This window comes from Pararge aegeria, chromosome 12, assembly GCF_905163445.1.
Source record: "Pararge aegeria chromosome 12, ilParAegt1.1, whole genome shotgun sequence".
In the NCBI taxonomy this organism is placed as follows: Eukaryota; Metazoa; Arthropoda; class Insecta; order Lepidoptera; family Nymphalidae; genus Pararge; species Pararge aegeria.
The window spans coordinates 8,208,584-8,222,902 of record NC_053191.1 but is presented as its reverse complement, the minus strand read 5'-3'; the positions used below and the strand labels follow the sequence as shown (position 1 = coordinate 8,222,902).

At 35.3% G+C, this 14,319-nt stretch overlaps 2 protein-coding genes across 2 annotated transcripts in view; one reads left to right on the top strand and one right to left on the bottom strand.

Annotated features, from left to right (window-relative positions):
- LOC120627865 (calcium release-activated calcium channel protein 1-like) overlaps positions 1-5,704 on the bottom strand; it is a 59,214-nt gene extending 53,510 nt beyond the window's left edge. Inside the window, exon 1 of the mRNA XM_039895979.1 lies at positions 5,441-5,704. The gene's annotated coding sequence lies outside the window, so the exon portion shown is untranslated. The remainder of the gene's footprint in view (positions 1-5,440) is intronic.
- A 7,368-nt stretch (positions 5,705-13,072) lies between these two features.
- On the top strand, positions 13,073-13,792 carry LOC120628323 (methyl-CpG-binding domain protein 4-like). The gene has a single exon (XM_039896639.1). The coding sequence runs from the start codon at positions 13,073-13,075 to the stop codon at positions 13,790-13,792; it is 720 nt and encodes a 239-aa protein (XP_039752573.1).
- Positions 13,793-14,319: the final 527 nt, after the last annotated feature.

Genomic DNA, 14,319 nt, shown 5'->3' with positions numbered 1-14,319 from the left:
TCATCAACCGCGGGCTCACGCCATCACACAACGGCCTCGAAGCGTGTGGACCAATAAACGTCCGAAACCCCGTGGTTTCGGACGTTTATTGGTCTTACATGAGGCGCCCTTAACGCCTAGGATCCCTTGCTTCTTTGATCCCAAGGGCTCGCACTAATTCCTGGCACAGCCTAATTCCTCACACCAGTAAACGCAGCATAGACCCCCGACTAGTTGGACAAGACTCCGCATGCAAGGAACATGTAATACAAAGTGTCGCCATGTGTCTATCAACTGAAGGCGAAGGTGTTAAGCCTCATGAGCCTGTAATTACACCGGCAACCACTCCCTTCTGACCAGAACACCAAAATGTTAGTTTCTTTTAATATTTGTATGATAACAAATATTCGTAAAGTATCTTTGTGTCGGAAGATTTATGGAATTCTGATTCGTCAGTGTAGTTCGCACGTGGCCTCATTTTTTTACGACGTTAACAAAACATCAGCGTGACGTCAATGATGGGGATTCTTAAAGAATTTCTTGTTTTGTGTGATTGAGTGTAAAAACACATACCTAACTAGATAAATAGTGTTCTTATATTGACAGCCGATTGGCGCAGTAGGCAGCGACTCTGCTTTCTGAATCCAAGGCTGAGGGTTATTTTTTCACAACTGGAAAAAGTTTGTGTGATAAACATACAAACTAATTCAAAACATCCTAAGTGGTTATTTATGACAACCCTATTGAAGATAAAAGAGCGTCACGCGAATAGTGCCTACCCACGCTACGGTAGTGACAGAAGTCACTTGAATTTAATTTTGCATGTAATGTTAGGGCTGCATCTGACTTCTTTCAGTAAAAACTATGGCAGTGGTTTACTCAAAAACTATTAGGTTTTCGGTTTCACAGATACGTCTCAGAGACAGTACATAAAGTACCTCTAAAGCGTGTGAGATATTATTTTGGTTTTCATTTACACGTATATTTTTTACAATAACCTTTATATCTGAAATAGGAAATCAGGCGATTAAAGAATGCTCGTAAAACTGTGACTTGGCTGTTACCCGCGTTATTCGTTCGCTTTCCTTTTACAAATCCCGTTGATGATAAAAAGTAGCCTATAGTACTCTCCACCCTGGCAACTAACTCTTTGGTAAATATCAAGTTGATTGGTGACTTAATTAGGACGCAATAGAAGGACAAATAAACACACTTTTGCATTTATAACACATTAAGTGAGGATTTTACACGGACTCAGTCGATCAATACTTCTTTTATACAACAGTGAACTAAAACCATAAACGTTCAAAGCCAAGTTTACTAAACATTAATAACATTTCAAGACCCGAGTTCTCGACCTTCTTAAAGCAAATGTATAGAACCTTAAAACAACATTCGCACTTACTCACCATTTATTAGTGATTTTTTCACCAAACAATTACGTCGAGTTGGTCTCGTAGTTAATATGCTCTTCATATTCTCCAGGTTCTGGGTTCGATTCCTAGCTAATTCCTAACTTGATTACTTCTAAATTCGGGCATTGGGCCTCGGAGAACTTTAGCTGTTACTCCCGCTTTTAAGATCATTAATACGTCAAAATAATCGTTCAGACTCGCCTCGTACATTAGTAAAAATATGACACTGGCCACCGAAACAGTTATTCCTTAGACCGGCTTAGGTTATATATTAATTGATTTAAGTGCCGTTAGATTCATCTTTTTGAGTAGCTGATGATACAAAAATATGGTAGAAAAAAAAATATTTATAAAAAATCCGCCTGTGCGGAACTCTATTCTTACCAGCGATTTTCCGTTCGCTGATAGTTACATAATTATAAGCTTCATAGGATTTTGTGCAGAAAACTTGAACTTGTAAGAATAAAAATATTTAGGTGAACGGTCTTTAGGTTTAAAAATCTTTAGCTATGTAACAGGCACTTACTAATGCAGATAGCTAGAGTCCTAATTTGCCTATGACACTGCGAGCGTTTTTGCAGGTTTTTTTTTACATAATTTCTAATTAATATTAATGAAATCCAATGCACACATCTTTATATTATGATTCCAATATGTGTTTTATAAAAAGAAAATATAAATTATATGTATATATATACAAGGAACATTTAAGGGATATAACTTATAACCTACCTCCTATTAGTCTGTAATATCTGCAGTGATTAAAAAAAAAACCGAGGATCCATAACGCGTTATGTCGGTAATCTATCGAAATATAAACTGTCTATGAGCTGCTATTATATGCTTTATATGTAGTTCATACATTACATTTTGTTACCTGAAACTTATAAGCCTTGCCTAATTGCAATCAACAGATGACTCTGAAAACAAATTAATTACTTTCTTTGGTGCATAATCAATAACTACAGTTACAAAGCATTTAACTGATTATCGCAGATTATAGTAAATTATTAATCATTAAAATATTTATAATCCGTAGTCTTCCGCAAAGCAACGCCTGCATTCTATTGAATAACAATTGCATAAACAGATTCTATGAATGTGCAAGAAGTTTTATAACGAAGCCAAGTTCAACAAACATTTACACCTTGGCCTTGGCTAACCGCCACGCAAGAGAATTATCTCTCAAGCTGATGATAATTGATTAAATTATACGTGATTGCTGTAAATATGCCATAGTCGACTTAAAATGCAGTCGCAATTTGAAGTTCTGAACATGCAAAGAACTGTAAAACAAAATATCCTACAATTTTTTTTAAATACACTAGATTTTCTACTAGATGGCGCTTACAGTCGTTTGGACTGATAAAATATATTTCAACATCTGCTGTCAGGAGGGCCCCGATAAACAGAGAGATGCATGTATAAATGGTTCATGGTTCTGAAATTTAAAATTGTATGTCTAATAAAATTATATTTGCTCTTAGTGTATGTAATTCACTTTGTTTAAATGAAATAAAAAATATTCAATTGTTGACTGGCTGATGACTTAAAGTTTAAAATTTACTGGCGTGTCGGGAGCATGAAAGTTAGAACACGAGTTCCTTTTATTATCTATGGCCGATGATATAAAATCCTCTATGGAAACCAGTCGCAAAACTAAGTTTCCAAAACGACAGTTCACAGAACTAGAGAACAAACATAATAGTAATAATAGTCGGTCAACAGAACTGGACAACACAAGATAGATATTTTTGTAACGAAAAGAAATACTTTTATTGCACACCAGAAAAAGTACATAAAAAAGAAAAGTATAACCAAACAACGTATTACAATTTGGCGGCCTTATCGCTTTATAGCGTTTCCTTCCAGGCAATGACGAATAAAAACACATACATGGTGCTTATATAAATATACGAGTACCAGTAGAAAAATACCATCAATTGAATTAATATATATAATATTATATACAATAAATATCACTACTTACTAAGTATATTATACCAACTAAAAAGCTAATACATTTTTGTATTTATCTAGTCGTAAAAAATATTCAACCACTAAGTATTACTAAATGTGATAGAAAATGTGGATGTACCCCGATATACTGAATACATCTGCGTAACCTTTTCGAGGGAACAGGCGTGATGTTATGTTGTGTTATTGCGTAAATAATACATATTCCTGCGATAGCAGCAATCAAGTTTGATTTTCTGTCATTTTTTGAAGAGTTCCTTTGTCTCCCTCCGAAACTCTTCATCAGTACTACATAAAAGCCTCCTTTTTGGAAGAAGTCGATAGAACATTTGCATTGGTCGACAGGCGATGTCAAATTCCGTATAGGGAGAGAAGTCTCGTCTGTTTTTTAAGTAACCTGCAGTCTACCGGCAAAGGCCGCTGAATGATTTCGCGTTCAAAGCCGTAGTAGAAAGCGATTAGGGTTTAATAAACTGCTTGCATACCGTAAAAGATCTGCATCTCTACTGACACGGTCGCTTACGTTTACTTTTTTATCATATCGGTAAACATAAACTTAAAAACAATCTAAACTCAAACCCTTACTTCAGTACTTTCAAAGTAAAATACTTGTGGCATTAATTTCACTAGCGGTCCCTCGCGACTTCGTTCGCGTATAATTCAACCTTAAAAGATAGACAAATACTACCGCGGACTTTTTTTAGTACTTTTAAAAGGGAACAACTTTGTCATGTTTTTTTCAAAACTTTAACCGCTACGCAGCTCACGCAGCGGAAGCTCTCAAAGGAGAAAACAAAACTCCAATTTTGAAACATTCTTCATTGATGCTGTGCTCCTATTGGTTTTCGCGTGATGATATATAACCTATAGCCTTCGAGAATATACCATTTAAAACAATAAACGAACCTCCTTCTTTGTGAGGCATATCTATCAGCTGAGAACGGTTGAACCGATTGGCTAATTCGGTATTTATTCAAATGTTCGCATCATAGGCTGATTCAAGTATTGGGATACGAGAAAGAGGAAAAGTTGTCAGAAAAAGTCGCCTGAAAAATAAAAGGAACATGCTTTGGCTTTGTCTATGGAAACGTTACTTAAATTTATTAATATTCAGAATTCATTTCTTTCATGTAGGGCTAAAATGAAACGTCAAGTTATCTGTTTGTATTTTCTCTACCACCGGTTTGGAAGGCGGATACGCAACGGTAACAATAAGGCAAAAAATTCAGCTGGCGCTCTTTTTCAACATCATCATTTTTATAATAATTGTTCTGTCCTGTGAGAGATATGTTACAGTATTCTTATACTGTACAGTACCTACTCACGATTCGACAATGATTATGCGTATTTGAATTCGGATAGGACAATAATTATGTCGGGTTACAAAAAAGAGATGTGTTGGTCGGTACTTAGTAACCATGTGTAGTTAGTGTTTCAGTAGCTAATGATACATAGAGATAATTGTACGGGTATTGGGGTTCCCAACATTTTTTTAAATGGACGTTTTCCATCATCACTCATGAAATTTTAAAATACCTAAATATATATATATATATATATATATTAATAAAAATTAAGCTTAATTTGCTATACTCCGCGAAAAGCACGAGAATCTGCATGGTGTAATTTATAATTTCTTCAAACCTTATACTCCGCATCAAACAGATCTTCGAGATTCAGAGATTCTTGTGCTTTTCGCGAAGTATGGCAAATTAAGCTTAATTTTCAAAATATATCATAGATTTCCGCAAAGTGCTTCTATCCAATACCTACATAGATTCAAAATTGCTTGTCCGATGGGATCCGTAAATCATGCTATCGCCAGAATTTTATTTGATGATAATAATGCTGCGTGATACTGAGTGATATGTAAATAAGTATTTAGAAAGTGTTGATTAATAGCTTATTAAATTACTTCACATTGCAGTGTTTATCACTTCCTTAGATACTGGAATAGTGGTCAACCGCAAACCTGTTATGAATAAAACACTAACTCTAATATAACATACAGTTCAGCATTGAATCGCGATAAAAGTAACGAAACGTAACGGTAACGTAATAAATCTTACCAATATTATCTCAGTGGAATGATTAGGATGCGTTCCCGATCCATGGGTGGCCAAGTTCGATAAACAGTTACACTTGCACACCTTGGCCTTTCATTGAAACGGGTCCACTTTAAAACAATGCCGTATCGAACACCACACTCTATTTCGATTTCCTTTTTGTAAACATTCGCATGAAACTCGACGGGCGCTGTTCGCTATCAAACGCGTTTATTTTTCCGGATTTGTGACGTACGGAACGGAACGCGTGCTGCCGTATCGAGGCGGCTCAACGCAATAACTTAGTTGTTAATGTTAACACACAAGACGTTCTCGTCAAAAGAAATAGTTTTTGATACGACGAACGTGCATAGCTCGCGGCTGCGAGTTGTTGCCTAGGTACCTCGTAAGCAAAATGTCTTCAGTTCGATTTCTCGTTGTTATTTTTGTTGATTGACTATACAGTTGCTTTTAAACGTTCTAGTCGGATTTGGCAGTAAGTTTAGTATGTTTTATTGTAAGAGGATATGCAAAACGCGTGCATATGATATAAAATGGAAATAAATCTCCAAATAAATCTCCAGTACGAGTTATCAAAACTTAAGGGTAGGCTTTTTATAACTGGAGGCTTTATATAAACTGCCCGCTTAGTGCATACCCTGTGTAATTGCATATACTGTATGCACGCCACTGGATAGGTACTTATTTAATTATTTAATTATTCTGTCAAGGAGTTGTCAGGCTGGAGTTAGTAATGGTCCACCCACGTGCCTTTAAGAGCACGATAAACCATTGATCCCTGTAATTATCACTAACATCAAACATGTGATAATAATCTTCCGCCAGTCCTCATTCGAACAGCTTAAGGTGGTGTGTGCCAGTTGTAGAACATCAATTAAGTAGTTGATTTACCGTGTTGGTTATTTTATTGATCGATCGATCATCATCATCATCATATCAACCCATTACATGGCACGGGTCTCCTCGCACAATGAGAAGTGGTTAAGGCCGTAGTCCACCGCGCTGGTCAGGTGCGGATTGGTGGACATCTATCATGGTAACAATAAATTCTGTGTTGCGAGTCGTCTCTACATTTCTTTACAATAGGTACTTGAACAAACATAATATTTATTATTTAAACGTCTGTTAGGCATCGTTTTATCTTAATATGACGCAAACAACATTGCATTACGTATTAAATTGTATTAATCAATATGTTACCATCCACCCTTACCTACAATTTAACAAAAATAGCACGTATGAATTCATTATGAATTATTATACAAATGACAACATATTTTGTTTTGAAACCTCCTTAACACGGCGCCTGTGACGCTGGGTTACATTAGACCCAAGGCGAATTAAAACAGACGTTTTTTTACGCTGGCAGCTATTTGAGTAGCTTTAGATACACGTTTCCTTTTCCAGAATTATGAATCCGTCTACTAAATATTAAAAAAGGGGAAATTTGTTTGTTTGTTTGTCCTTACTGCTCACCCTAACTAAGCGACCAATAGACTCGATTTTATATATGGCATAAAGTTAGTTGAAAGAATGGAGAGTAACATAGGCTACCTGTTATCTTAGGAAAACAAACGGTTCCCACGGGATTCGTAAAAACCGCAATATATGCGGACAAAGAACACAGGCAACAGCTAGTATTAGTATATTAACGATACTAGCTGGTGCTCACGTATTTCGTCCGCGTTTAACGGGTTTTTACAAATCCCCTGGAAAGGAGCGGGCTCCTTTTCATCGCCTATGTTACTCTCCGTTCTATCAACGAAGTCTGTGCCAAAAATCAACTTGATTGCTTGCTTAGTAAGGGCGTGAAGGAAAGAAAAAAACAAACAAACACGCTTTTGCATTTATAAAATTAATATGCAAAGCGCAATAGAGCAATTTCAATTGCCAAATAATCTCAAAGTTTTACATGTTTTATTGAGAAAGCCAATAAAAGTTTGTTCAAAATACACTTACTGAAATGTCGTCAAATGTTTTAATTTAGTAAACATTTGTCAATTAAATCCGGGTCATAATGACCCGGAGTCATCGTTCACGTCACTAGCGCTATGTTGATGTGGATATGAAACATGAATGTAAATGTGGCTATTTACAGGTTTAAGATTTAAATATACCTGGGTTTAATTAATTCTATTTAATTGTGTCTGTTATTTGTTTGTTTTCGCACTTATATTTTGATTTATACATAGGATATATTTTGAAGCATATTTTTGCATTTAAATTTTTTCAATCGCTGTTTACTTAACTAGTCCCGACCAATATTATAATCGCAAAAGTGATTGTTTTTTTGTCATTCCTTCACGCTTTACAAAGTAATCTATTAAGCTATTGAAAATATTTGGTTGTGACGTAATAATTTTCAAATTTGTTTACGTATATCTATATCTATACTTACTTATAATAAAACTGTAACTGGAAGATTTCTGTACATTTAATATATTTTAAAAATTTTGATCGGTGGATGCTTCATAATCGATACTTAGTCCAAAACTGATTTTTATAAATTTTTGTCTGTCTGTCTGTCTGTCTGTCCGGGCATCACGTGAAATCTACTGGACGGATTTAAATAAAATTTGGTATAGTGTTAGCTGATATCCCGGGTCAACATATAGGATACTTTTTATACCGATAAAACTGTTTATCAATTAAGAATTAAGAAACTTACTGAAGTTTCTTCCGGGAAATGAGATGAAAATTTTTATCAATTTTACTTCATATCTCCGTTAAAATTGAACCGATTTTGATATTTTTTTTTTATTTGACAGTGTGTACTACCAAGCGTGTATTGTCTAATTCTAATGAAGATCCGGTGAATATTGTCGGAGATCAAGGACATAACTCTTTACAGATAACAGCAAGTCGCAATGCATATGCGACAAATATTGAATGCATGCGTACCATCCCACTAATATTATAAATGCGAAAATTTGTGAGAATAAATGTATGGATGGATGGATGTTACAGATTTATGGATAGATGGATGGATGTTTGTTACGCTTTAACGCCACGACGAATGAACCGATTTGGCTAAAATATGGTAGAGATACCTACAATATTGCCAGGAATAACTCATATGCTTCTTTTTATCCCGGAAAAGCAAACAACTTCTAAAGGATAACATTTTTTTCCGCATTTATAATATGATTCCTAAGGTAATTTTGGACCTACCAATGCATAAGTTTAAAGAATGTGTTAAAACACATTTATTACAGCGAGGTTATTATACAATTGATGAATTTCTTAATGACAAGGTTGCTTGGAAGCATCCGGCTCCGCTTTCATCTCTCACAAGATAGAAAAATGAATTTTGAAATGTAAAATGTAAATTGTTAATGTTGGAAAAGAGCAACTGCTGAGTTTCTTGCCGGCTTCTTCTCGGTACAATCTGCCTTCCGAACCGGTGGTAGAGTCACTACACACAGACAGACTTGACGTTTCAAAAGTGCTTATATCAGGCCTACTTGAAATAAATGAATTTTTGAATTTTTTTTTTTTGCATTTGTCTTTCAAAATCCGCGCAACGGAGTTTTAGATTGACGTGGTTTTTTGGATAGGCATAGTTGAAATATTATAAAGCTTTTCAATTTTGTTTGGTTGAACGCGCTAATCTCAGAAAATGCCTATACAAAATCACGCTACGACCAATGGCTTCATTAATGAGAAATGTTGCAATAACTGCAAAAAATATCCTTTTCGAGAGATTCTGATGCGTGCGATGCGTGAACGGTAAACGTTACGCCAAACGACGGAAGTATGAAGCAAATACATCGGAATTGTTGTTTCTTTAAAGTTCTATAAAACAGTCTACGACAATATACGACTATTTTTTTAAGTCGACTCAGACGCGAACGAAGTCGCGCGGGTCCGCTAGTATTATATAATTCACGAGGGTTCCAAAGGTCCGTTCTTAGCCTTCTTCTTTTGCTCACATTCTGAAAAAAAAACAAAGAACAAAGAAAGACGGAAGAACTTTTTAGTGAGGACAGTTTATTCCCAAGCTTTTTATAATTTATGACTTTTCTATAAGTTTAAATTTTTTATTGAACCAAAAATAAATATTTAGGATATCATGAGGTAGTTTATTCTAAAAACAACTCAATATCCAGGGCCTAATATCCCTTTCAGTTTTCGAGGCTGTTTCTCATTTAACGCATGACGTATCTATTGAGTATTGATGTATTAACGAGAACATGTCTTATCTCATTAATACACCTATAGATTTATACTTATCTACCTATGTTGTTTGTATTGCCAGTTTCCGCGGTTTCTTTTTTATGTAAGTGGGCGATTGGAAAGTGATTGACGTTCCATAGAAACCAACGCCATAAGTCATGGTAAGAAAACAGAAGTACCGTTAGAACGTTGTGACTTGATTGCGATGCATAGAGTTCTTAGATTTTTATGGAAAGTTTATTAACATATTAAAAACTGTTTCACCCGTAAGACTTTACAAAGTTTCGTATGTAACACTTAACCAACATTTCACCTGAAAACGTACACGTCTTGTCAGGTGGTCACAGGGTACAGGCCATGCTTTGTATTGTCACTTTGGGTATTGTCTTCTGGTGACACGCGTCACGTATTGACCACCAGTACCAGAAGATTTATTCTGGAACGCTTGGATGAGTTGTCGTAGATACATTTGCATCATTTCTGGGCATACAAAATAATAATTTGACGCATTGAGCGTAGTGTCTGGCATCGCAGGACTTGGAGTCGGGTCTGAGAAGTGAGAACTATGGAGGAGGATATTACAATTATTTTCAACCATAAGTAGGTACCTAAGGTAGTTTTTCATAAGCCCACAAAATTGTTTAATCAGTCAACATGACATACTTTAAATACGCCACATCTGTCATCTGCGTTTATTTCATCATCATAAATTTATGTGCATAAGATGTTAAGTAATGTTTGTGTAAAACACCATGCGTTTGGGGTAAGAGATCCATAGTAACATATGTAAGAGTTAGTGTTGTGCTAATCTAAGTACCCTATATGGGTCCATAATATCTGTTACCTAGCATTTTTCTCAAAACTGCAAGACGGAGTTTGAGGCTGCGATCTGGTAAGTGGTATGAGATGTTTGTTTTTCGCTTTACCTAAATTATCATCTCGATTCTCACCTTTATAGCTATATGACTGCAGGGTTAGCTACAATCGTAGGATTTGGACAATTTTCCACGATTTTCATTAATATTTTCTTTAATATTTTTCATATTTTTATTAATTCGAAATAAAGTAAATCTAATAATAATAGGTAGATAATTAGAATATAAAAAGATAACATCGCCTGGTTGGTACGCAATCCAGGGCCAATATTTAGATTTTTCTGTTACTTATAGACAATGGAAACACTTAAGCGTTATGCCATCAATTAGGATCAAGGTGATCAGTAAACATCTACGTGTAATCACGATAACAAAGAAGTCTTAAAAATCACAACTAACGTAGATGTATTCCTACTTAGTTATAGGTATATTTGTTTAAACATAACAGCCGGTATACCCATTCAATCAAATAGATTCTTCATAAAGTATAATTTTCCTCAGCCGAATAAAATGATTGTCAAATCGCAGGCGACTCTATGGCACTGGTTATATGGCCTATAATAAATAATTATTGTTACTTAATAAAAAAATAAAAAAGGTGTCATTAATTTTTTCTGCATATTAGTTACGTTTTAATTTGTTCTTTAAATAATAATATTAACTTACCTGTTCAGTAGAGTTTTTCTTTATCAATATATTCTATTAATTTTTAACTCATAAAAAAAATGGATTAGGATATATATGGATTATATAACACTATGTTTAATCATACTTTACACTAAAAAGTAATGAAAGCTTGCTTGGATAAAACTCAAAAGAAGTAAGAAAAATAGCGGATATATCATGAAGCAATTCTTTTTTTGTATATATAAACACTTTCAGTTAATGGCAAAATAACTGAATCTAAGGGATTTGAAGACGCATCTCTCTTTCTATCCCGACTGAAATCCTTGTAGCTAATCAAGCCACTGTCCTCAAGCTCATGAATAGCATACCTGAAGATCGCAATGGTTTCTGCTTAGCTTACAACGTCCATTTTGGGTTAAATCTTAAAGGAATTAAAGGTATCTTAACGAGAGTACAATAAACTCAGTTAATAACAATAAATGCGATAAATCGATAATCACAATCTGATAATCACAAGTTTCGCAACCGAACCACAGATGTTATGCGGGTTCGAATTCCGCTTGTGTATTTCAAATAAATATGTATTAAGGCCAGCACTTATATGTACGGATGGGGCACGTCACCATACTAAATGGTACGACACTGATCGTCACAATATGTTGGCACTGATATGTGCGGAAAGGCCTTAATACATAATTATATGTAATTATATGTAAATTACAGAACTGGCGGAATTTTAGGCCTGCATATCTTAGACTATTGCTATCTGTGTATTTATCTAAACAAAAATTATCAAAAGGAAATATTTGTTTATTTGTTTGTGTAAGTTGAACTTTGAAAGTACTAAACCGATTGTAATAAATCATCAACCATTAGGAAGCTATTCTATCCAGAGGTAACATAGGCTATATTTTATTTTAGTCGTTCGATTTTAACCCTAAATAATAGTATTTGTAAAGCTCCTTGCCGTTCACAGTGTGAACGCTGTGGCCTTATAAGAAGGGAGGTACCGATTTCGACGATATTAGGGAAATTATAAAAATAGTTCTATCCTTTGCTACAGTAACACTGAGAAAAGGATAACACTATTTATAGATCTGCCTACAGTACAATTAGCACTTCAGTGTGATTTTAAAACGCAAGAATACTTGAAATAGAGTTGCGTAAAACCCCATTGCTAGTTAGTGTTATGCTAGTCTAAAGGTTGAATGTAGTTAATGATTGTAAAAACATCTTGAGGATCAATACTAATATGTCTCTTGGAATATAAATACATATGCATGATGTTATAGCTAAGTTTTTATATCCTCGTTATCTATCTATATAAATTACAAATAAATAAAAATGTTTGTGACTTCTGTTTTTTTCATTGTAATAATTGACAGAGCAGTAAATGGAAAACCATCGCCCACAAGCAGAGCTACATTTTGCAGGTTATGCAAGGAACACGCTCTGTGTCCATCAACCTGTGACGTTGGAGTTAAGCCTCAAGTACCTTATTACATTGGCAACCAAGCCCACCAGGCCGGAACACAGAAATGGTACAGAATGAAGCATAGCGGTAGTAGACCCTTCCCCGGATGAGATTTGTCACAAATAAGCTCCACTATTTTATGATCAAACGAACTCAACAGTAAATGAAAGTTAGATCGTTACCAAGTAAGCGAGCTTCATTCGACGCGATTTGGGGTTTTACTTCGTATTATAACGTCAGTTCACACAAATTTTTAATCTTATCTGTTGTGCCTGTTAATTTATCCGAGCTAATGTTCAGAACAGCTGAACTTAGAGGACTTAGCATTGAACTAGTTACTTAATATAGACCGGCCAGCAGTACTAAAGATCGCGTCTTTACCGATTAGCATACAAGAGAATTGAAATAAAAAACGCATGTAGATAATAGTATTTTTACTTTGTTCCACAATTGTTAAACTTAACTTTCTTCTCTTCAGGAAATATGTCTCATGAAACAGACTGTATAAGCAGATTTTTCGACACCGAAGATAATATATCTATGAGTCCAGGGAGACTGTCATTATCGCCATTCAAAACATTAGAAAGTTCCCAGGACATGAGTCAAATGTCTGTAGGATCTGAATCTGATCTGAGCTTATCAAAACTTACAATTGAAGAACCAGATCCTATTCAAGTGCCACCATTTTACAACTTGACTCCACGGCCAATGCCTCAGTCGCCCCATTACGTAATCGAGGAAGAATTTTCTGGCAATCCCTGGGCGATGTTAGTGGCGACAATTTTTTTGACGAAAACTTCAGGCAAAACAGCAAGACCCTATATGAAATCTTTCTTCGAAGAATACCCAACTCCTTACAACGTGTTGAGTGAGACGCCTACAACTTTGGAAAGATTCTTTGAAAGTCTAGGGTTGAGGAAGCGAGGCCAAATGATATGGAAACTGAGTTATCAGTTCGTTTCTGCTAAATGGCGAAGGGCAAGTGATCTCTGCGGCATCGGGAAATACGGTGAAGACGCTTATAGGATTTTCTGCTTAGGACATACGGATGTAGACCCTGAGGACAGGTACCTAAAGTTGTATCTAGACTGGCTAAACGGACACACCGAGTTCATGAAAGACAATGGCGTGACGGATAGCGAATACGTAATCGAAGATCCGGTTTTGAAGTATTATAGAATTACGTTGCGAAATAATGTTTAATATCAAAAAAGCTCTTCGCCCTGTAAAAAATATCATACCTATAAAATACATCGTAAGATTAGGTCTCTCTGACTTTCTGATGTGATCAAGTCGTCAGTTCTCTTCATTGTTGATATCCTGGTCAAATCCTAGCTTTGACACGTTCTTTATTGTTCCAGTATGACTTCTGTTTATGACCATATTCGCTACTTATGTTCAATGAAAAATATTATTTATTACATATGAATATGTTTTTGTAGGTGTTTGAATTCAGAATTGTACTCAGAAAATCATTTTACGGTTTGTGCATGTCTAAAGTGTGCTTATAATTAAGATAAAAATTGTGATAACATTGTTTTTCCGGTGTAACTGAGGAAGTGTAAAATTAATCTAAGTTATTTTTGTTTATTAATACAGTTTTAAAACTGTTAAGTTGAATCTGATTTAAGTGCCATACTATAATCTCTAGTGTGCCCCGACACACCAAACACCCGAAATTAACACCGGTGATGCGACTCGATGCTACCACACGCCACCCGCCTTCGTAA